Here is a 23176-nt window from a genome sequence, read left to right as displayed (position 1 = left end):
AACGGAGACTCTGTGTTGGGTGGAGTTCCGCCTCCGGCGATCAAGTTAGAACGTGTACCGAGAAAGTGAAAAGGTGTGAAAAAGGTAAATCTAGATCTTCTTGGATTCCGAGATCAAGGGTTTTCTCTGATGTGAGAGAATTGATTGTATTGTAATAAATGAACGTGCCCCAAAATTGAGGAAATCTCCCTATTTATAGGGTCGTTGGTAAATGTACCCTTACCTAGGTCATTCGAACCTAGATTTGGGGGGCTGCGCCGTTTTGCCGCTTTCCTCGGGAATTGGGTTGTGAACGTCATTTTTTTCCATGTTGATTGGGAGTGCCACGTGTCAGATAGGGATTATTTCATTTGGAACCTCTCCTAGGGTGACCCGTGTCACCTTCTGATTGGGCCACGTGGCGTGGGTATTTTTACCCAAAACACAAGGATGATGTCATTTTTTTGGAGCTATCATATTTAATAATTTTGAAATATTAGAAGCTTCTACATTACAACTAAAACCTATCAATTTATCCTTGATAAAAAATGAAATAATTTTAAGTAGTACACTAATAAATAGACTCCTACATTGAAATATGCATTAGGTGACGTTGAACATGTATTATATCATAATTTTAATGAAAATCTAAAATTCTAAAAGTACAGATATTTTTGTACAAGGTGCATAATTCTTATTTATATTTATCCATTTTCTAAAAAATGTACAAATTATAAAAATAGATTTTATATAAACCGTGCGTCGCACGGGTTCTAACCTATTCTGTAAAATAATTGTAGAGTAAGTTAATGAGGTCTCTCCAAAACCCCAATCCTCAATTCTCATTCACTCCCTTTTGTTTTCTTTTTTTTTGCACTATCCTCCAAATAACTTTCATCTTCTTCAAAAAAAAAAAATACAAAAATAATCCTCCAAATAACTTCCACTTCTACTATTTTTATTATTTTTCCTAATAACACACACACACTATCCATTTTAATTAATATTACAAAAAAAAAAAAAAATTGTAATACCCCGTATTTTTAAACGTATTTTAATTTAAATAAGTATTTTTTACAGTATTTAAATAATTCGAAATGAATTATTTATGATTTTTATTAATTTAAAAATAAATTATTTTAATCAAAAATTTATTTTTAATTATTTAATATTCTTGAAAATATATTATTTTATGATTTGGAAATATTTGAGCATATTATTTTATAAAAAGATCATTTTTTAAAGTCAATGGTATTTTAGGAAAGTCAAAATACTAGTATGACTAGGAAATGGATCATTAAGGGTAGTAAAGGAATTTTAAGTAGGAGGGATATTGAGAGAGGGTATAAATACCCATCATATGCCTAAGGTGGAGTGCACCCAAAGGTAAACTCTCTCTCTCCTCTTATTTTCTTTTCTCCTTAATTTTTCCCCTTCCCCTATATTTAAAATTTAATGTTTTCAATTACCACCACACACCGATCGGCCACTACCACACGCCACCACCGGCCGGCAGCCACCACCGCCGGTGTGTGCTAGCAGCAGCAACACCGACCGGCAGGCGCGGCAGCAGCCTTGCCGCGGTGGTGCTGTGCGCACCTTTTAAAAAAATATATATGTATATTCTGTTGATTTTTAATTAAATCTACCCTAAATCTAATTATTGTTTTTGGGTTTTGTGATGATTTTAGGATGTTTGATGATAAGTATTTTGTATATAAATTTTCAGATTTGGTTTTTAATTAAAAAAGCCCCAAATTGAAAACCCTAGGTTTCTAAATTAATGTTTATTGATGGAATTTGATTGTGGATTGATTATTTGAAAGCATGTGATTATATAATTAGAAATAAGTGAAATTGTTTGATTGAACATTGAACCTAATTCATGCAAGAACTGTATTGTTTTAATTACTTTGGGAAGGGAATTCTTTTCTAAACCCTTTCCTTTTCAGGATGGCGATTCTTCCCAACAAACATTCCCAAATTGGTACTCTAACTAAGAAAGACAATTGACATTCGTTTGACTATGTCAACAAAATCCATTTTTATTGTGCACACATGAGCAATATCTTAGGAGACAAGCACTATGATCTTCGTGATCGTGTTTCTGCTATGATTATTCACTTTCTTCCAGATGAACCCCCATATCTTGTTGTCAAAGCAAAATTTTCTATGGACAGTGGTACCCTAACTACAGATACTTGATTTCTTACCTTGTTAAAGTTGAGAAAAAATATTGCTAGCACTTACACATTCCAAATCCAAACTACTCCTCTATTAATCCTACAGGGAATAATTCCCCTTCCACTAGTCATCAGTCAGGAAGTTCCTTTCCCACTCAGGGTGATAAAGCAGGGTCAGATGGAGGGCAAGAAGAAGGAGAGATGATAGATGAGGTTTGTTTAGGGTTAAAATTACCCTAGACACGTGGCCCAATAAGTGCCTGACACGTGTCAACTCCCTATATCACCATGGGCATCAAATCAATGGATGCCACGTGGCATTGTACCCCCAATGGGGGAGTAGATCTTCATCTGCTATAAATAGAGGAATCATCTTCATTTATTGGCATTCAGAAATACCGACACCAAACCCGAGCAATATTAATTGCGGAATCTCTCGGAATCCTAGAGAAATACCCGTTTACTTTCCGCATGTAATCTAATCCCGAATCTTACTAACTTGATCTTCGGAGGCGGAACTCTACCCAACCAAAGTTTCGTTGTTTTGCAGGAACAGAAGTCAGGCGTGCATTCTCAGTGCTGTAACTCTCCCGCAAGACACCTCAGAAAACCCCGAAACATTTGGCGCCGTCTGTGGGTAGAGTACCACGGAGATGACATCTGACGATGTACCAACTATAGAGGGCAGCCGGCCCACGGCTGACCCTAAGGTCCATACGGACCACGAAAGTGGAAGCGGTGACGACTACAATGTCAAAACCTATATGGCCCCATACGGGTCATTCCGTTCTAGGCGCACCCGTTCCAAAGAAAGGAAGGAATGGGGCCAAGATAAAGCTTGCCCCAACAACCCAGGCGGCAAGCACCCTGGACAACCCCAGGCGGCGGAGGTGGCTGCCCCCGTCACCAGAGACGAACTCATGAATCTCATGACTAGTTTCAAGGGGGAAATCGAAGAAATTATCCAGAAGTCAGTTGGCTCCAGCAAGGGCCAGTCGGCCAAGAAGGCTTCCAGGAAGAAGCTAATTAAAGACCGGGTGCCTACTCCTCACCCGAAACCCAATGGGGCGGATGGGCCCCTGATCGATCTTTTAAAAATTCGTTTCCTTGAATCACGGCAGCGAAAGGCCATCCGACATATACAGCCGGATGGGTCAAAGAAGACCTTCTCTGACGCCCAGTTGTTAATCCAGGAGAAGAGAAGTCAGAGCATGTCGCCAGGTTGACCTACCCAGACAGTTTTCGCAATGCTTCAATAAAGCATTTGGAAACCAACCCAGGGAGCTAGTCACACGGCACGTCCGTACGTACTGCTCCTCATGTGATCCATCAGGCTCCATTTGTGCCCCAACAACCATATGGACCCGGATCACCCTACATGCAGCTGTCCCCCTTTAGAGGACTGGTGGCAAATATAGTCTAGCCTATGGACTGGCAGCTCCGGCTGCTAAACCTAGGGGAACAGCCTTCGGCTTTCTCCTGGGAAATAACCGAGGCGGCGCAGCCGGCCAAGGTTAAGAACGTGTTGGTAGGTACCTACGACGGTACCACCAACCCGGAAGATCACCTGATGGCATACACCAAACTCATGTACCTACAAGGGTTGGATGATGCCGTTTGGTGTCGATGCTTCCCAGTAACACTGAAGGGCATAGCCCAACAGTGGTTTGGCAACCTGCTGGCTGGGTGCATCAATAATTTCAAGACCCTTGCATATTTGTTCGCTCCAACTTCTCCATGAATATCCCTACCAAGAAGACTAGCCTCGACCTAGGGGCTATCCAGCAGGGAGACAAGGAGGGACTCCGGTCCTATGTCAGGCGGTTCAATCTGATGAGAATTCAGATACAGGGACTGTCTGACGAAGTTGCGTACGCAGAATTCTTCAAGGGTCTGAAGGATGGGTCAACATTCAAGTTTGATCTGGTACGCAAGAGGGTTGCTACCCTCCAAGAGGCACTGATGGAGGCCGAAGCTTACATACAAGCGAGGGAACTCTGTGCCATCAAGCACTCGTCAAAACCCATGGGGTCTGACAAAAAAAGAGAGTCGATTCCAACAGCCTGCCAAAAAAGAAGAAAAGAAAAGAAAAGAAGTCTGGGCAGCTGACTGCTCAGGTCAGTCGTCCTAGAAGAAGCAAAAGAAATTAAAACGGTACGTCCCAAAGTACGAGTTAAACAAGGACTGCTCCTCCATCCTCATGGAGATAAAAAACCGGTTGACTATTGAGAAGTCGACTCCTTTGAAGAACGCTGTCAAAAATCGGGATTAGAGCAATTATTGTCAATTCCATGAGGACATTGGCCATGACACCAATGGTTGCTACATTCTCAGGCGGCTATTGGACCGTTTGGCTGATGAGGGGGCTTTGAAGTCCTATCTGACGAAGTCCAAGGGTAACCCCAAAAACGGTAGACAACCGTCAAAGAAGCCGGTTGTAAGCTCAGACACTGATGAGGAACAAATCTACACAATTGCAGGCTGCTTCGCTAGCGGTGGTCCCACCATCCGGGGTGCTAAGGAAAACATTAGAAAGTTGTCCACCTCACAGGACGAGGACCAGGCGTCGAAAGACACCTTCCCTTAGGTCTTCATCTCTGAGAAGGACAAGGGTACGGTCAGGCGGCCACAAGATGACCCTATCGTCATCGAATGTAAAGTCGCCAATCAACGAGTTGGCCGGATCCTAATTGATACCGGGAGCTCATCTGACCTGATAACCTATCGCTGCTTGACGAAGCTCAAGTATAAACCCAACAGTATGCACAAGGCTCCCGACCCCCTAGTCGGCTTTGGAGGTGGGGTAGTGCATCCGGTGGGTAGGATTAACCTACCCATCCGGCTGGGAGGCAAACGTGAAGGACGGAACATGGTCGTCAAGTTTTTGGTGGTCGAGGAATTGACTACCTACAACCCCATATTGGGCCGTCCGACCCTGAATGAGTCCAAAGCTGTAATCATCTCTTTTCTAATGCTGATAAAATTCGAGAGGGATGATGGGTCGGTAGGCTCCCTAAACGGGGACCAAAAGGCGGCAAGAGAGTGCTATCTCTCAGACGTCAAGCCGACTGCCCATGCAGCCGGCCCCAGCGAGGAACCTACTGACCTCGTTGACAAAGAAGCCGAGCCTGCCCCCAAGGCAGGCGGTACAAAGAGAAAGGCGGACCAATTGGCCCCCGCCAGAAAAATGAAATAGCAATCACTAGCCGGGGAGAGGCCGGATCATTCCCGACCCCAGCCGGCTGGTGAGAGCCTTGATGTCGTCCTGGACGAAAGCCGTCCTGACTTGCTCCAACTTCTAAGAGAGTTCAAAGGCCTCTTTTCCTTTGAAGTAGAGGAGATGCCAAGCGTCAGGCCGGATCTAGCCGTCCACAAGCTAGCCGTTGATCCCAAAATAAAGCCAGTTAGGCAAAAGAAGAGGGAACATGGTGAGGAGAGGTCTCAGGCGGCTGCCGCCGAGGTCAAATAACTTCTGGGCGCTGGGTTCATTCGGCAGTGTTACTACCCGGATTGGGTAGCAAATGTTGTTCTCGTCAAAAAACCGAATGGTACATGGCGGATGTGTGTAGATTACACAGATCTGAATAGGGCATGTCCGAAGGATAGCTACCCGCTTCCTAAGATTGACAGCCTGGTTGACTCTACAGCCGGCCATGCCCTGATGAGCTTCATGAACGCCGACTCAGGCTTCCATCAAATTCCCCTATGGAAGAACGATCAAAAGAAGACGACCTCTTCGTCACTGATCAGGGGCTGTACTGCTACACGATGATGTCGTTTAGGTTGAAGAATGCGCTTGCTACCTTCCAACGAATGATCAACACGGTTTTCATTAATCAAATCGGCAGGAATGTAGAGGCGTATATAGATGACATGATAGTCAAATCCAAGCTCCAAGAGGATCACCTAGCCGACCTCCGAGAAACCTTCACCACACTCAGGCGGCACAAGGTCATGCTTAACCCCAAGAAGTGTGTTTTTGGTGTTGAGTCTTGGAAGTTTCTCGGATTTCTGATTGATCAAAGAGGCATAGAGGCCAATCCGGAAAAAGTGCAGGCGGTGATTAACATGCAATCACTCCGAACCGTCAAGGAGGCCCAGAAATTAACCGGTTGACTGGCGGCATTAGGAAGATTCCTCAGCCGGTCAGGTGACAAGTACCTTTACTTCTTCCAAGCAATTAGGAAGAGGTCTATATTTGAATGGGGAGAAGAGGCCGAGGCGGCATTCTAGAGGTTAAAGCAACACTTGCACTCTTTGCCAAGGCTAGTGAGCCCGCTGCCCAAGGAGATTCTCTACATATACCTAGCCGTCTCAGATCACTTTCTTAGTGTCGTTCTCCTTGTTGAGAGAGACGGCAGGCAACTCCCGGTTTACTTCATCAGCCACATTCTCATAAATGCTGAGCTCCGGTACCCAATGATTGAAAAATTTGGGATGGCTCTCTACAAGGCAGTCAAGCGGCTGAAGCCATACTTCCTAGCCCATCCTATGACTGTCTACACTGATCAGCCACTCAAACGTCCAATGACTACCATATAGTCATCCGGCAGAATGATTAAGTGGGCTGTTGAAATCCAAAGCGTGGAGATAACTTTTGAACCTAGGCGGGCAGTGAAAGGTCAGGCGTTTGCCGACTTCATTGTCGAAATGACTAGGCCGGCTCAGCCGGAAAATACTGATCAGGTTTGGAAGTTATTTGTAGACGGAAGCTCTACGGTAAACGGCTGTGGTGTAGGCATAATTTGCAAATCTCCAGAAGGTAATACATACGAATATGCACTACGGTTCAAATTTCAATCTTCAAACAATGAAGCTGAGTATGAGGCCCTGCTAGTCGGTATGCGCATGTGTAAGGCGGCAGTGGCAAGAAAAGTTGACGCCTGCTCGGACTCTCAATTGATTGTTTGCCAATTTATGGTGATTATGAAGCCAGCCATCTGGAAATGATCAAATACCTACAGGCGGTCAAAGATGAGGCGAGGACAATTGACGAATTCCATCTGAGTCAAGTGCCCCGATCAGAGAACAATTAGGCGGATGCTTTGTCCAAACTGGCCTCATCCGCCACCCATGATACGCCTAGGTTAGTCTTCTAAGAAGTCATGGAAAAAAGAAGCATTGAACATGATCCCATTGGAATCCTTGACCGAAGCTCCACCTGGATAGACCCCATCTGGGATTATTTGGTAGACGGCACCCTGTCGGATGCCTCATCAGAAGCGGCAGCACTTAAAAAGCGAGCTCTAAGCTTTGAAATGTTCAAGGGGGAACTCTTCAGAAAAGGTTACCTCCAGTCGTTGCTGAAGTGCGTTACCCCAGAGAGGGGAAAATAGGTGCTAGAGGATCTGCATGCGGGCTTTTTTGCTTCACATATAGGCGGCAGGACTCTAGCAAAGATAACCAGGCGGCAAGGCTATTTTTGGCCTACTCTTAAGGCAGATGCCATGGAATTAGTGAAGAATTATGACAAGTGTCAGAAGTTTTGCCGGCTCATACACCTTCAGGCAACTGATCTGACTGCTATCTACAGCCTGGTTCCATTTGCAAAATGGGGCATGGACATCTTGGGTCCTTATACGCCTGCCACAGGCGGCAAGAGATACATTCTGGTGGTTGTGGACTAGTTTACTAAGTAGGTTGAGGCCGGGCGGTCAAAGGCATCAAGACAAAGGATGTCATCTCCTTCATTTAGAGGAACATCGTCACCCAGTTTGCGATGCCTATGTCTATGGTTTTTGACAACGGTCCACAATTTGAAACGTCTGCCCTCAAGGATTGGTTGGGGGATCAGGAGATCTCACATTGTTTTGCCTCTGTTGGCCGGCCCCAAGAAAATGGTCAAGTTGAAGCCTTCAACAAACTCATCTCAGACCGCATAAAAAAGAAGATTGAAAGAGCCGGTGGTCTTTGGGCGGATGAGTTACCTCACGTCCTTTGGGCCATCAGAACAACTTAAAAGGGGGCAACCGGTGAAACCCCGTTTCTCATGACATACAGCACTGAAGCTGTCTTGCCAATTGAACTTTATGAGCCAACACTCCGAGTCATGCTCTATGATGAAGAGGCTAACTGGGAGGCTATGCGCCTAGCATTGGATTCACTCCCAGAATGCAGGGGCAACGCCGCCTTGCGTCAAGATATATACCGTCCGAGAATGACGAGGGCTTACAACAAGAGAGTACACAAGCGTCCCCTCAAAGTTGGGGACTTCGTGCTACGAAAAATGGAAGCTACCGGTAGGGCAAATGAGCAGGGAAAGTTAACCCCCAATTGGGAAGTCCCCTACTAGATTTTTGACGAAGTCTGAGGCGACACCTACTGCCTGGAAACCCCAGACGGTAAAAAGCTACCCAGAACCTGGAACGTAGATAACTTGAAAATATTCTACTTCTAGGAAGATGTAATCATTTTTTGTAAATGGAGTAAATGAATGAGAAATACCTTGTTTCAAATTCTTTTTTTGTACCTAAGTCTAAATGTGAACAACACATCCGGGCATTTTCTAAAAATGGGCATCCATTTGTCCAAACATAAACCAAAAAATGCTAAGTACCTAACTTAGCCGTTTAAAGGCACATAGTCAACATATTTAAACCGCCTGCTCTTCCAATGAACAGGCATCCGGCAATGCCCTTCCGGGTGAATTTGTCGAAGAGGACATCTCCCTTCCGGGTGGTACATTCTTTTATGCGTCAAAACTCGGACGGTCTTAATCGGCTAGGTTAAGATTATGGCCGTTCGATTGACCTATTGCAAATAAGATGGAACCGGTTATTACCCCAAGGCAATACAAGCGGTAAAATTAAATCTTGTTTGGCAGCCGGTTTTTGCCAAAAATCATCCCAGCCAGCTGCCGCGCCCATTAGTCGACTTTCAAAACTAATCAACTTCCAGCAGATCTTCACTGGCTGTTACCCCAAGGTACCCTAGCCGGGGAGATTACATTTCAATTCGCATCCGCTCATTGCCCCAAGGCAATACAGGCGGTAAGGCATACTTCTGCCGTATGATCGTAATCCGCCTGACGGTCACTAGACCAGTTCAAGCGGCAATCGGCGTCCTAGCATGAACTCAGCCGGGAAAATCTAATCCGCCTGAACTCAGCCGGGTAAACCGGTTATATACTGCTCCAGATAATCATGGACGGCTACTCGCTTAGTGCTGACACTAAACAACCACCCGCCCAGGGGCAGACATAGCCAACACATTCGGCAATACTAACAACATGCAAAATAGCAGAAATTCAATAAGTTGCAAAATGGAGAAAAAAGAACCAAGTATTGCAAAGAAAACCGAATCAGTCGGCATATATATGTGTGTAACATCAAATTTGTCAAATTGTTAGTCGGACCCTTGTCCGGTAAAAGATACAAGAAATACACGGCACGCAAACCGGAAAAATTGGAAGACAAAAGCTTAAGGTTGAGGCGGAGGCGGAGCCGGGTCCTGCGAGGTGGCTCCTGAAGCAGGAGGGACAATCTCTTCTTGATTCTCTCCCCCGTCTGAGTCGATCTCCGCCTGCATGGCCTCGATCTGCTTCTGGACCCACTCTTCATAAGGCTCTAGAGCCGGCTGGTTCGACTCCTGGGCCTTAATGGCAAGATCAGCGTATTAATAGGCAAGCTCCCAGACGGTATACTCCGTTTACGGATGCACCAGGGACCAGGCCTTTTGCATTTTGTTAGCGCAGTCTTGCTCTTTCTCTTCAATGAGCCAGCTCTGTTCAGCCTCCAGCGTAGACTTGAAGTTCTCACTGGCCTTGGCCGCCTCCTTCTTCAAACGGACGTTGTCAGCCAAGAGATTTGTATTCTCCTTCTTGGCCAGGTCCAGAAGTTTGGAAGAGTCGGTCACCTTCTTCAACTCCGTCTCACCATTCTCTTTTGCCGTCTTGATGTTGAAAATCTTGGTGTGGGCTTCATTGAGAGATTTTCAAAGGGTTTTGATGGAGTCCGCCTATTGCATGATTATGACTTTAGTTTTTAATTCATGCATAATCATGGAATATTGGGCAAAGTTATGTGCCTCAGACGCATCCTGCTTAGCCCGTCTTACCTCCTCGCATTTGCGGGTGTAGGCCTTCTTGAGCCCCTCCACGCGCAGCATTGACTGTAAAAGCCCAAGCGGTATTAGAAGGGGTCAGGCGGCACAGTAACTTAAATAAATTGGAAGAGCATATACCTCAGCCAGTCCGGCCATAACCTGGTCGGCGTTGAAGGTGTGGATCCCTGGGATCGCCTCCTTCTCTTCTTTGGGTATGGCCTTCAGCATGGCCCGGGTGTACTGTTGTACATCCAGCCAGTGAGGGGAGAGATTAGCACAAGAAAAAGATGGTGAGAAGGCAACATACTTCCCTCCTATCGACTGCCGGCTGCCAGAAGAGTCTTCTGGCTGGAGCTGGGAGTGCGACTTTACCCGCATAGGCTTGCCAAGCAAAGAAGGGTTGAAGGGGTCAATAGCACCTTCGGATGTAGGCAGAGGGTTGTGATTGCCCTCAGCCGGTAAAGAGGCGCCGGATGCCCTAGGCGGCGCAGTCTCCTTCTCAGGGACATCCGGCTGCCTGGCTGTTAGATTAAACCCCAGGCCGAGGTTTTTGACAGACTTACCCCCAACCATCAAACGGCTGGGTACTGTCAAGGAGGAAGTCTTCCTTGCCTTGTTGTGGGTTGGCGGCTCCTCTCCAGGCCGAGGCCTTATTAATTTTATAACGGAGCGGGGCACCTTGCTCCCATCCTGAAACAACGAACAAAAAGGTTAGGCGGCAAAGAAGTCAAATGGAAATCGAAGCAAAAAGAAAAGGAAAAGCAAGATACCTTATTTTTAGCCGCCTGGGCAGCAAGCTTTTTCTCCGCATTAGCCTTGTGGATTTCAGCGGCTGACTTAGCAGGGGTCTTGTCAGCAGGCAACATAGCTAGGCCATGCACTGTGCAATAGAACCCATCCGGTTAAAAGAATGGTAAAGAAATGAATCAATGCAAAAAAATAGGGGCAATCTCTAATGTGACCTACATTTATCAAACTGAGTGCTAAGCTTACAGACGGACAAAAACGCCTCATCACGAAGAAATTCGTGATTCGGCACCCAATTTCTAGGTACGCTTATTATCTCCCCATTGGAGAGAGTTGTTGTAGTCTATTCAAAAAACTTGGACTCAATTATTCGCTCGTAGTCCTCATTCGGGATACGAGGCTTTTTGCATTTATGGCCCAGAAGGTCTGGCTTCCGGTTGTATGTCCTATACTCCCGTTTTTCCTCCTGGGTGGGAGCAGAGACCAAGTAGAACATGTTCTTCCAATCCGACCACATAGACGGTTTTTCTAGGGTCATCAGGTACTGGGGATAAGTAGCCAATGTGTACCAGGCTCTCAAACCGCCTAGGCTTCTGCTCAAATAATGCATGTGAGCAAAAGCCTCCCAACCGGGGTTGATTTCCTACATCTCGCAGGCGGCTATGTACCCCAAGATGTTAACCCAAGAATTAGGGGTTAACTGCCGGACGCCCAGGCCACACCCTCGAAGAATGGCCTTGATTGTATTGTGAAGAGGGAAGCGGAGACCAGCCAGAAACGCCGCTTCATAGCAGCCAAAGTACCCATTTGCATTGGGCTGCTCGTCCTCCCAAACGATAGTGCCCATCTCAAGCGGCACAATTATTCTCCAATCCACTACAAGAGGAAGAATCTTTACAAAGTCTGCTAAATTACTGGCCATGCTGACCCTATCCATAGCTGACACGACAATGAGGAAGGGGTCGCCTTTATTGTTCCAAGTAGGCCTTTCCTCCGCCTCACTGTTAGCATCCGGTGTCAAGAGGCTGCTACTACTGCCACTTTGCTCTGAGCCAGACAAGGAGGCGGTCTCGCCATCGCTTGCATTCTCTGCTTGGTTTTCCAGCTCGACCCTAGAGGGAGAGGCGGTATCTTCACCGCCTACCTGATCCATATCCAAAATCCCATCACTGGGAGTGTTGGGGGTGCCATGCGGTGACCCCCTTGTCATCTCTGCCTAATTAGGGTCAGGCGGCAACTCGCCTGAGTCTTCTTCTCTATACTCTAGATCAAAGGCAGTCTTTTTAGTTCGAGCCATTGCGTCCTGCATAGAGACAGAGACAATCGGTTTCGAAGATGAACAAGGAGACTCCTAGTACCTAGAGGCGGCACCCCCAGTCTTGGACTCAGCCGTACCAGGAGATCGGTTGGCCTCTAAATTGTGGTGTGCCTTGTGTGTGATGGGTGAGGTCATTATTCTAAGATATATACAGCCAGAAGATTTAAAAATAATGAAACTCCAAAAGGCAAGGAACCGAGATTTTACCTTGAAATTGAAGAAAAGTTTAGAGAAAGGAGACGAAAGGTTGTTGACCAACGATACCCCAGACGGTATCACTTTGAGCAGATTGCAAATTGGCAAAAGAAAGAAAAGTTAATCACCAATGTTGCCCAAAGATACCACAGGCGGGAAAAGCCGGTTGTGGAAGATATAAAGAACAAGTAGTCTGGAGATTTTGTTAGAGGTTGTCCAAAGACCCCCTAGACGGTATATACCGGTTAAGGTTCATCAACAGACAGCTTGCAAAAAGAATTGAACGAAACTACAACAGACGGCAGATGGCCGGTTGTGTATCCGTTAAAACAATAAATTCAGAGGCTGTTCGCAGATACCCCAGACGGTATGAGTTCAGTTGGGGTGCCAGAAATGTAGCTCGGAAGGGAACTGCTTGCTCATACCCCAGACGGTATGATACCGGCTGAGGGAACAGCAAAGCAGTTCAAAAGAAAGTTATTGAAGATACCCCAGATGGTGTAAACCGGCTGAGGGTCTTTTGAATGCAACTAACCAATGAGATTGGTTGAAGATACCCTAGACGGTGTAAACCGGCTGAAGGTCTTTTGAATGCAACTCACCAATGAGATTGCTTAAAGATACCTTAGACGGTTTAAACCGGCTGAGGGTCTACTGAATGCAACTCACAATAAGATTGCTTGAAGATACCTCAAACGGTTTAAACCGGCTGAGATTCTAAATAGATGCAATTCATCATAAAAATTGCCTAATGAAGCTCCAGACGGCATAGGCCAGCTCCAGCATAATTAAACATCCAAATAAACTGACTAAGTCAGAAGGATACCTTAGTGAGACGGGCTACGAAACACATACGGTATCCGGATGTATTGATGTTGAAGGCTGTTTGCACGAACAAGCAGGCGGGGTCAGGAGCTCTCTCTTTTTCTCTCAAGAAATTTCTCTCAAAAATGGCAAAGTGAGGAATGAAAGGAGGGATATCCCTATTTATAGGAAATCTCAGAAGGTGAACCGTCACTTCTCTTCCCCTTAGTGTGAAATTTGAAAAAATAAAGGGAAGGAGGCGAACCGGCGCCCTCCTACCAGTTGACACGTGTCACAGGCGCCGCGTGGCATAGCTAAGTCAACGCCTGTGAGGGGCAAATGTTTAGGGTTAAAATTACCCTAGACACGTGGCCCAATGAGTGCCTGACACGTGTCACCTCCGTATAGCACCATAGGCATTCAATCAATGGATGCCACGTGGCATTGTACCCCCAATGGGGGAGCAGATCTTCATCTGCTATATATAGAGGAATCATCTTCATTTATTGGCATTCAGAAATACCGACACCAAACCCGAGCAATATTAATTGCGGAATCTCCCGGAATCCGAGAGAAATATTCGTTTACTTTCCGCACGTAATCTAATCCGGAATCTTACTAACTTGATCTTTGGAGGCGGAACTCCACCCAACCGAAGTTTCGTGGTTTTGCAGGAACAGAAGTCAGGCGTGCATTCTCAGTGTTGTAAGTCTCCCGCAGGACACCTCAGAAAACCCCTAAACAAGGTTAACCATACAATTGATAGTTCCATTATGGAGATTCCAAATCCAAATCCACCTCCAACTCCAATTATAATTGATATTTCATCCGATGATGAGGAAGATGAAGAGTTTGTCCAAGTAGAGCAAGAACTAGAGTCACCTAAATCAATGGAGGAAGAGGATGACCCTGAATTCGATCCTGGAAGCTACAAACAATCTACCAACAAGGAGGATAATGTTCGAAAGGGCTAGATTTTTGTAGTTTCATTTATTTTAGGATTCTTAGATTCGTTTCCGTAGTTTAATTATTCCAGTTTCAGTAAAGCAATAAGTGGAACGTCCACAGTGAGTTACTAAACTTGTGTAGTTGCATAAGTTATTTAAACTTATTTTCTTTTAGTATTCCATTCATTTTCTTACTCATCAATAAAATTTCATTTAATTCATTTTATTGACAAATCATTCATTTCGTATCACTAACCCAATAAACCATTTCTTACCCCAAAATATTCCAATAATTTATTTCTAAACTCTGGGAATCCATGGGAATTATTTTTATTTATTAATGTGATTCTTTATTAAATGTGTTGTTGTTTAGCAATCAATATTTGGTTGACAAAGCTACAAATTTTGGGAATTTTGATTCCAATTTGTTAGCTTAAAATTTATTGTGTATATGCTAAGAGTGTGGGGTAGTTAGATGAGTGTCTAACTTGAGAGCTAGCCAAGACCGTATTTAATAAAGACCCCTTTGTGTTAATTCAGGTGAAGAAAGATGGTAGGAGGGAGTGGTAACAACAATGATGGTGGAGAGCTAAGTGAAGTTGTGAGGCAGTTGGCAGCTGTTGCCCAACGATTGGCAAGGAACTCAACCAATAGTGTAGATGCTCAGGGAGAGCTATTTAAGAAGGTGGCGCACAGCAAGCCACTAACCTATCAAGGAGATCCTGATCCAACTGTACTAGTAAACTGGTTAAGGGAGTTTGAGAAACTGTTCGGGGCAGTAGGGTGTCCAGAGAACTCAAAAGTAGGTTGTGCTATCTATTACCTTAGGGTGAAGCTGACCTTTGGTGGCAACAAAATGAGGCTAACATTAAGGCATTACCTAGATTTAATTAGACTATGTTTCAGGAGAAGATTAGGGACAAGTTTTACCTTAGCTTCTTACAGAAATAAAAAGCTGAGGAATTTTCCAACCTTGCAATGGGGAATATGTCAATTACTGAATACTACACCAAGTTTATTGAGTTGTCACGATTCGCTAAGGAGTCTGTTTCTACAGAAAAGTCTAAGGCTAGGAAGTTTGAGAGTGGTCTGACTACTAATTTGCATTTAAAGCTGTGTGGTCAAGTATTTGAAACCTTGAACGAAGTGTATGGGAGAGCTGCACACCTATATGCCTTAGAATTAAAGAAAAGGAAAGAGATAGCTGAGATAGAAGGGAAAGAAAAGAGAAAAGAGGTGGGACAGAATTCTAGAAACCCACAAGGTAATCAGAATAACTTTAAAAAGCAAAAGTACCACCATAATAACAACAACTTCCGCAACAACAATAATTTCCAAGGGAACAATCGCCAAGGTGGACAGAACTTTAATGGTGGAGCTAGGAACTCTAGCCAGGGAAATAACAGGGGACAAAGGCATTTCTATTGCAAGAGGTGTAAGAATGACAATCTGGAAAGGATTGTGATGGAAATTTGGTTACCTGTCGTGCTTGCAACAAGCTATGACACTGGGAGTGTGAATGTTTCTCTAAGGACCACAATAGAAACAGGCTAGGAAATAATCAAGTTGGGACTCAAAGGAACTTTCAGGGAAGTAACAACTACTCTTGGAACAAGGGGGCACAATAGAATGCGGCGAAAACCAACTTAATGGGAATAACCAACAGAAAGGTTGAGTTGCAGGAAAGTTGAATGTTATGAGTAGGCATGAGGCTGATTCCACGAAAGATGTCATCGCTGATACCTTTTCTATTAACTATATTCCTGTTAAAGTCTTGTTTGATTCTGGTGCAACTTTTTCTTTCATTTCAAAGGCCATTGTTTCAAAACTATCAAACTGTTTGAAAATCGTAGATGAGGTAGATTTGCCTATAGTTATTCCTACGGGTGGGGTAGTAAAGTGTAACAAGACCTTTAAAGATGTACCTTTAGAAATGAAAGGAAAAGAGTTTTTATCAAATCTCATCGAGTTTGGATTGAGTGACTTTGATGTCATTTTGGGAATGGACTGGTTGAGCAAGTATAGCGCAGAGATTAGTTGTCGATCACAGAAAGTAAAAATGACTACAGCTAATAATGAGTTGGTGACATATTGGATGCATGGTGAAACCAAGTGCCCAAGGATCATATTTGTGTTAAAATTGGAAAATTATATTAAGAAGGGGCATCTAGTGTACTTTTGTAGTGTGAGGAATATGGAGTATGAGGAGACAACTAAGCCTGAGGATATAGAAGTAGTAAATGAGTTACTGGATGTGTTTCCAGAAGAGATTTCTGGAATGCCACCCAAAAGGGCAATTGATTTCACAATAGAGCTAGTTCTAGGAACAACACGAATTTCCAAGGCACCATATCGAATGGCACCTGCAGAAATTAGTGAGTTAAAGGAGCAATTGCAGGATTTATTAGAAAAGGGATATATAAGACCGAGTACATCACCTTGGGGAGCACCAGTGTTATTTCTGAAGAAGGAAGATGGAAGTATGAGGTTATGTATTGACTATAGGGAGTTAAATAAGGTCACCATAAAGAACAAGTACCCATTACCAAGGATCGATGACTTATTTGACCAGTTGAGAGGCGTAACTATGTTTTCTAAGATTTGATTTAAGGTCTGGTTACCATCAACTTAGGATTGCAGATGAAAATATTCCCAAGACAACATTTAGAACAAGATATGGACATTATGAGTTCACAGTAATGCCTTTTGGATTGACGAATGCTCCTATAATCTTTATGGACTTGATGAATAGGGTGTTTCATCCATTTATGGAAAAGTTTGTGGTAGTGTTCATAGATGATGTGCAGGTGTATTCGAAGAGTAAAGAAGAACATGTAGAACATTTAAGGGCAATTCTGCAAACACTAAGGGAAAACAAGCTTTACGCAAAGTTCTCTAAGTGTGAGCTTAGGTTGGAGAAAGTAGCATTTTTGGGTCATTTTGTGTCTAAAGATGGGGTAGAAGTAGATCCAGCAAAGATTGAGGCAGTGAAAGGTTGGCCTACTCCAAAACCAGTGTTTGACATTAGGAGTTTCTTAGGTTTAGCAGGGTATTATAGGCGTATTGTGATAGATTTCTAGAAGATTGCTAAACCTATGACCTCTCTAATGAAAAATGACAAGAAGATTGTGTGGGATAACAAGTGTGAGGAGGCATTCCAACTCTTGAAACAAAAGCTAATCACAGCGCCAGCGCTTACACTGCCAGATGATAGTGGTATTTATGATGTATATAGTGACACATCCAAGAATGGTCTAGGATGTGTACTTATGCAAAATGGGAAGGTGATTGCATATGCATCAAGACAGTTAAAGACTCATGAAGTAAATTACCCTACTCATGACTTAGAACTATCTGCAATCATTTTTGCGCTAAAGATTTAGAGGCACTACTTTTATGAAGTGAAATGTAGGAGTTATACAGACCAGAAGAGTTTGAAATACTTTTTCACTAAGAGGGATTTAAACTCACGCCAAAGGAGATGGTTAGAATATACGACGAATTATGACTTAGACATACAATATCATGAGGGGAAAGCAAATGTAGTTCTAGATGCTCTAAGTCCTAAAACTAGTTATGGACTAAACACTTTGATAGTGTCTGATGAGTTATGTAGAGAAATGAGGAAAATGAATCTGGAAGTGGTAGAATGGGGATTGCCAGCAGGCATACTTGCAAATCTAAGTAATCAACCAACAATATTGGATGAGATAAGGGAAAATCAAACAGGAGATGTAAAGTTGGATAGGATTCGTAAGAAAATAAAGCAAGCAAAAGCTATGGATTTCAAAATTCATGAAGATGGCAGCTTAAGGTATAAAGGTCATTGTTGTGTACCACAAAAATGTGAGGAGGTAAAGAGAAAGTTGATGGAAGAGGGTCACAATATACCATACTCAGTACACCCAGGAGGGGACAAGCTATATAAAGACTTGAAAAAGGTGTATTGGTGGCCCTGAATGAAGAATGAGGTTGCGGAATTAGTGGCAAAATGTCTAACTTGTCAGTATGTGAAAATAGAACACAAAAGACCGCAAGGAACTATGCAATCATTGGAAATTCCTGTATGGAAATGGGATTGTATTTTAATAGACTTTGTGACTTGCCTCCAAATTCAAAGAATGGAAATGACACCATATGGGTAGTGGTGGATAGACTTATAAAATCTGCAGTGTTTATACCAATGAAAAAGACCTAGAAGATGGAACAACTTGCAATATCTTACCTAAAAAATGTGGTGAGATTACATGGAGTTCCAAAGGATATTGTGTATGACAAATATTCTAGTTTCCTTTCAAGGTTCTAGAAGAGTGTGCAGGAAAACTTTGGTACAACAGTTAAGATGAGTACAACATTTCACCCTGCCACAGATGGGCAAACTGAGAGAACCATTGAAACCTTGGAAGACATGTTGAGGTCTTGTGTTAGATTTCCAAGGGGGATGGGAAGATAGATTGGACTTAATTGAATTTTCCTATAATAATAGCTACCATGCAAGCATTGGCATGGCTTCATTTTAGGCATTATATGGAAGGAAGTGTCGCAGTCCAATCTGTTGGAAAGACATAAGTGAAACAATGATTTTAGGGCCTCAAATGATCGAGGATACAGTTATAAAAGTAAAGGAGATTCAAGCGGTGCAAGATCCCCAAAAGAGCTACGAGGATTTGAAGCATAGAGAGGAGAAATTTGAGGTCGGTGACAAAGTATTGTTAAAGGTGTCACCAATGAAAGGTGTAATGAGATTTGGAAAGAAAGGAAATCTTAGCCTAAAGTATATTGGTCCATATGAAGTATTTCAAAGGATAGGCAAAGTAGCTTATAAGTTCTCCTTACCTATGAAGCTAAGTAAAATTCATGATGCATTTCATGTATCTCCCTGAAAAGTCACATGTGCTACAACCTGAAGCCATTGAGTTAGACCAAAGCTTAACTTATGAGGAAAGACCTGTCAAGATCCTTGACAGTAAAGTGCGTATTACACGCAATAAGGAAGTTAAGATTGTTAAAGTGCCATGGTCTAACCAGAGTATGAAGAAGCAACTTGGGAAGCCGAGGATGAGATGAAAAAGAAGTATCCTGAGTTGTTTGAGGTATGTTGAGTTACTGGGACGTAACTCGTGTTCTTTAAGGGGGGTAGAATGCGGTAGAATTTTGCGTTGTTTTCCCTATATTTTCTGTTATTTTTGTGCTTTTTGCACATTTTAAAGGCAAAAGTATGACAAAAGAGTATAACAATTTACACAAAGTGAGGAAAAAGTTTGATTTTCATTGCTCAAGTTTTGGGACGAAACTTCTTTCAAGGGGGGTAGACTGTAATACCCTGTATTTTTATACGTATTTTAATTTAAATAAGTGTTTCTTAAAGTAGTTAAATAATTCAAAATGAATTATTTATGATATTTATTAATTTAGAAAGAATTATTTTAATTAAAAGTTTATTTTTAATTATTTAATAATATTGAAAATATTTAATTTTAAGATTTGAAAATATTGGGGCATATTATTTTATAAAAAGATAATTTTTTAAAGTCAATGATATTTAAGGAAAGTCAAAATACTAGTTTGACTAGGAAAAGGATCATTAAGGGTAGTAAAGGATTTTAAGTAGGAGGGATATTGAGAGGGGGTATAAATACCCATCACATGCCTAAGGTGGAGTGCACCAAAAGGTAAACTTTCTCTCTCCTCTTATTTTCTTTTCCCCTTAATTTTTCCCCTTCCCCTTTATTTTAATTTTAATGTTTTCAATCACTACCACACACCGTCTAGCCACTACCACATGCCACCATCGGCTGGCGGCCACCACCACCAGCGTGCACCAGCAGCAGCTGCACCGACCGGCAGGCGCGGCAGCAGCTTTGCCGCGGTGGTGCTGTGCGCACCATTAAAAAAAATATTCTTTTGATTTTTAATTAAATCTACCCTAAATCTAATTATTGTTTTTGGGTTTTGTGATGATTTTAGGATGTTTGATGATAAGTATTTTTTATATAAATTTTTAGATTTGATTTTTAATTAAAAAACCCCAAATTAAAAACCCTAGGTTTCTAAATTAATGTTTATTGATGGAATTTGATTGTGGTTGATTAAAATTATTGAAATAAGTGTTTTTAAACATAATTACAACAATTTTACATGGTTTAATAAAGCAGGAATTTTTATATATAACCTATAATTATGTTTCTTGAAATGATTTTTAATTACCCATTAATTGGGAATAAAAGTAAGTGTTTTAAATTACATTTTAGCTTGTTTTAGAGGGTTTATGAGTGATTTAAAGAGTGTATATATTGCTAGAAATTTGTGTGGAAGAGGTATTAATACTTCTTTGTAATTTTGGTTTGTAGGAGACTTTCAAGTGAGTGATTTTATTAAGTCATGGCGATTTTGAGATCATATTCAAGGTACGTTCGCGTACTTGGTAATTTCTTGAATATGTAGAAGCATGATAGGCTTTGCTTAATTAATCTCAAATAGTATCATGATAGGTGTTGGTTGGAATTTGTTGATTGGTTTGACGTTGGTGATTGATTTGTGATGTATGAATTATTTGAGATGAATTTGGTGATTGGAATTAATTATGATTGGCATGTTGATTATAAATCACACTTTTATTATTGGCATGTTAGAGAGCATGTTAAATTAAACTAAATGTTTAATTTGGTTTGGAATATGAAAAGGGAATTTTATGATGGTTCAAATAATTTTTATTGATGCTTTAAGCATGAGAATTGAGCTGTATAAGTGTCTTAGTACACAGGAATAAATTATATTGCGGTGCCTTGATGTGTGGCATTTATGCCAACATTTTACCCTCTTTCATTAGAGATTTCCCCCGGATTTGTCACTCGTTTATGCCTCTTTTCACCCCTTTTATCTCGATTTTAGTCACTTTAGCTCCCTCTCGTGTTTTCCCCTTCCCTTTTGTCTTTTCTTTTAGTTTTTACCTCCTTTTCGTGTGTTTTGATGGCTCCTAGCACTCATGGGTGAATTATGGATTGCTAGCTCGAGTGGAGATGCTAAGGAAGCTTGCCAAGGAAGTGGAGATGCCAAAAGGGAAAGGGCGCGCTGATAAGCAAGGCCGCGGGCAGGGAGGTCTTGAGCCAACAAGAGAAAGTGGAGATGGCGAGCCGCGGGCGCGACAGAGAAGACCCGCGGGCGCGACAATCTGGGTTTGACGAACTTATTACCCAGCTTGGAGAGGGCGCGGCAGCCTGTTCGGAGAGCCCTCTCCCTTGCCCATTTTCCTCATTATAGTAGAAGACTATAAATAGTCCTTAGCTTGAGGTTTTCAATCATTCACTATTCCATTGGCTTCAAAATCATTTGTAGAGAGAGAAAATCCATGTCTTTTAGAGAGAGAAAACATTAGTCTTCAAGATTCAATCTTTGTAATCAAATATTCAAGCTTTCCTCTTGATAGTTGCTACTACTTTGATGATTTGGTAATCTTTCAACTTTATAATATCAATCTTTACTTTTGTTTCTCTAGTTTTTTATTCTCTTGCTTTTATTCTTCTTACTAAAGTTTTCCTCCATAAATATTCAAGCTTTATTTGTTTCTTTGATTTTCTTTTAGCTTAGAATCATGCTAGGTTATGTTGTGATTGAATGTATGCTTGAGTTAGTTATTTTGGTTATTCCTCTTCCTCTAGCTTAGGTTATTAGCTAGGGAACGGGTGAATATCATGTATATTTGAATATCTATTGAATATTGATGAGAGTTTACCTTGTGTTGATGATTTTGTGATGAAATATATTTGGAGTTAGTGTGTGCACTTCTAATCTCTAAACCCTAATCCTTGATTGAATGCATGAGAATGATTTAGTGTAGGTGAGATTAATTTCATCAACTTGCTCTAGTAGTTGCATGAGAATGAACTATCTTAGGTAGAGTTTCCTACTCCTTGGTTAAATTCCTCATTGGTTTCATTTGTAATCATTTATCATGATTTAAACCCCCTCTCCCTAGTGCTTTTGCCATTGTTATCTCTCTAATCTAGTCCTTTTACTTTCATTTAAGAGTGTTTAGTCTAATCCCTTTGTTTTTAGTTTATTCTAGAATCAATAGTAGATGGTTTGCCCATAGGATTCTTCAAGCGCAAATCTCAATACTTCTTTTTGTTACTAGCAATTTATCCTAGATATCGTATTAATTGTGCTAAACCCCTGTTCCCTTGGGAATCGACCCTACCTTACCACTAACTAAAGTAAAATTGATAGAGTTAGGATAGGAGATATAAATTGTAATTTTGATCTGGGATAGTAAACCAACGACCTATTGTCCACCGATCAAAATTTTGGCGCCGTTGCCGGGGAAACGGCTTGTTTTGCACTTTTAATTTGCGTTATTATTAGATTTGTTGCTTTTTACTTTGTTCGTTTTCCACTTGCTAGTCATTTCTAATTGTTTGCTTAGCTTTGGTAGATGCAAAGAAGATCTCAAGGACCACCTACTCACAACATCGATCACGAAATCGACCGCACCTTGAGACAAGTCCGTAGACTTTATCAAGAAGAGGGGTGAGGTTTTGGTGCTATTTTTGATAGTGAGAGTGATTCTTGTTCCTCACATTCTCAAGGCGACGAATTGGCGGGACAACAAGTGGATGTTTTATTTCGTGAGTTCGGTAATCCGGAGGATTATGAGCTCACCGCTGGGATATTGCTACCCGTCACGGAAACTAACTTCACCATCCATCCTCAATACACTCGAATGGTTCAAGCGGAGCAATTCTCGGGTTCTCCAAGCGAAGACCTCATTGAGCATCTTGATAGATTTCTTGAACTTTGTACCATGATACAAACCAACTAAGTTTCTAAAGAATACATTCGGATGCATCTATTCCGACAATCTCTTGCGGGGAGAGCAAAGAAGTGGCTCAAGCAAGTCAAGCCTAATTCTCTCACAACATGGAGGGAAATTGTCCAAGCATTCTTGAAAAGGTTCATCTCCC

The 23176-nt window shown here is 42.3% G+C and overlaps 1 protein-coding gene across 1 annotated transcript; it reads left to right on the top strand.

The window, feature by feature from the left end:
- Positions 1-18793: 18793 nt before the first annotated feature.
- Positions 18794-19438, top strand: LOC110729788. The gene is made up of 4 exons (XM_021909564.1): positions 18794-19009; positions 19104-19182; positions 19245-19309; positions 19427-19438. Exons 1-4 carry the CDS (start codon positions 18794-18796, stop codon positions 19436-19438), a joined length of 372 nt encoding a protein of 123 aa, XP_021765256.1.
- The last annotated feature ends 3738 nt before the right edge of the window (positions 19439-23176 follow it).

This window comes from Chenopodium quinoa, unplaced genomic scaffold (genome assembly GCF_001683475.1).
Source record: "Chenopodium quinoa cultivar QQ74 unplaced genomic scaffold, ASM168347v1, whole genome shotgun sequence".
NCBI classification, from domain to species: Eukaryota; Viridiplantae; Streptophyta; class Magnoliopsida; order Caryophyllales; family Amaranthaceae; genus Chenopodium; species Chenopodium quinoa.
The sequence above is the reverse complement of the archived record's forward strand: the minus strand, read 5'-3'. Positions and strand labels throughout refer to the sequence as shown.

Excerpts from the sequence above, each read along its gene's own strand:
- LOC110729788 (XM_021909564.1), top strand. The coding sequence starts at position 18,794 with ATGATTTTAGGGCCTCAAATGATCGAGGATACAGTTATAAAAGTAAAG. Across the intron at positions 19,010-19,103 it reads AGTATATTGGTCCATATGAA|TCACATGTGCTACAACCTGA; the intron begins GTATTTCAAAGG and ends CTCCCTGAAAAG. Across the intron at positions 19,183-19,244 it reads ACCTGTCAAGATCCTTGACA|AGTATGAAGAAGCAACTTGG; the intron begins GTAAAGTGCGTA and ends TGGTCTAACCAG.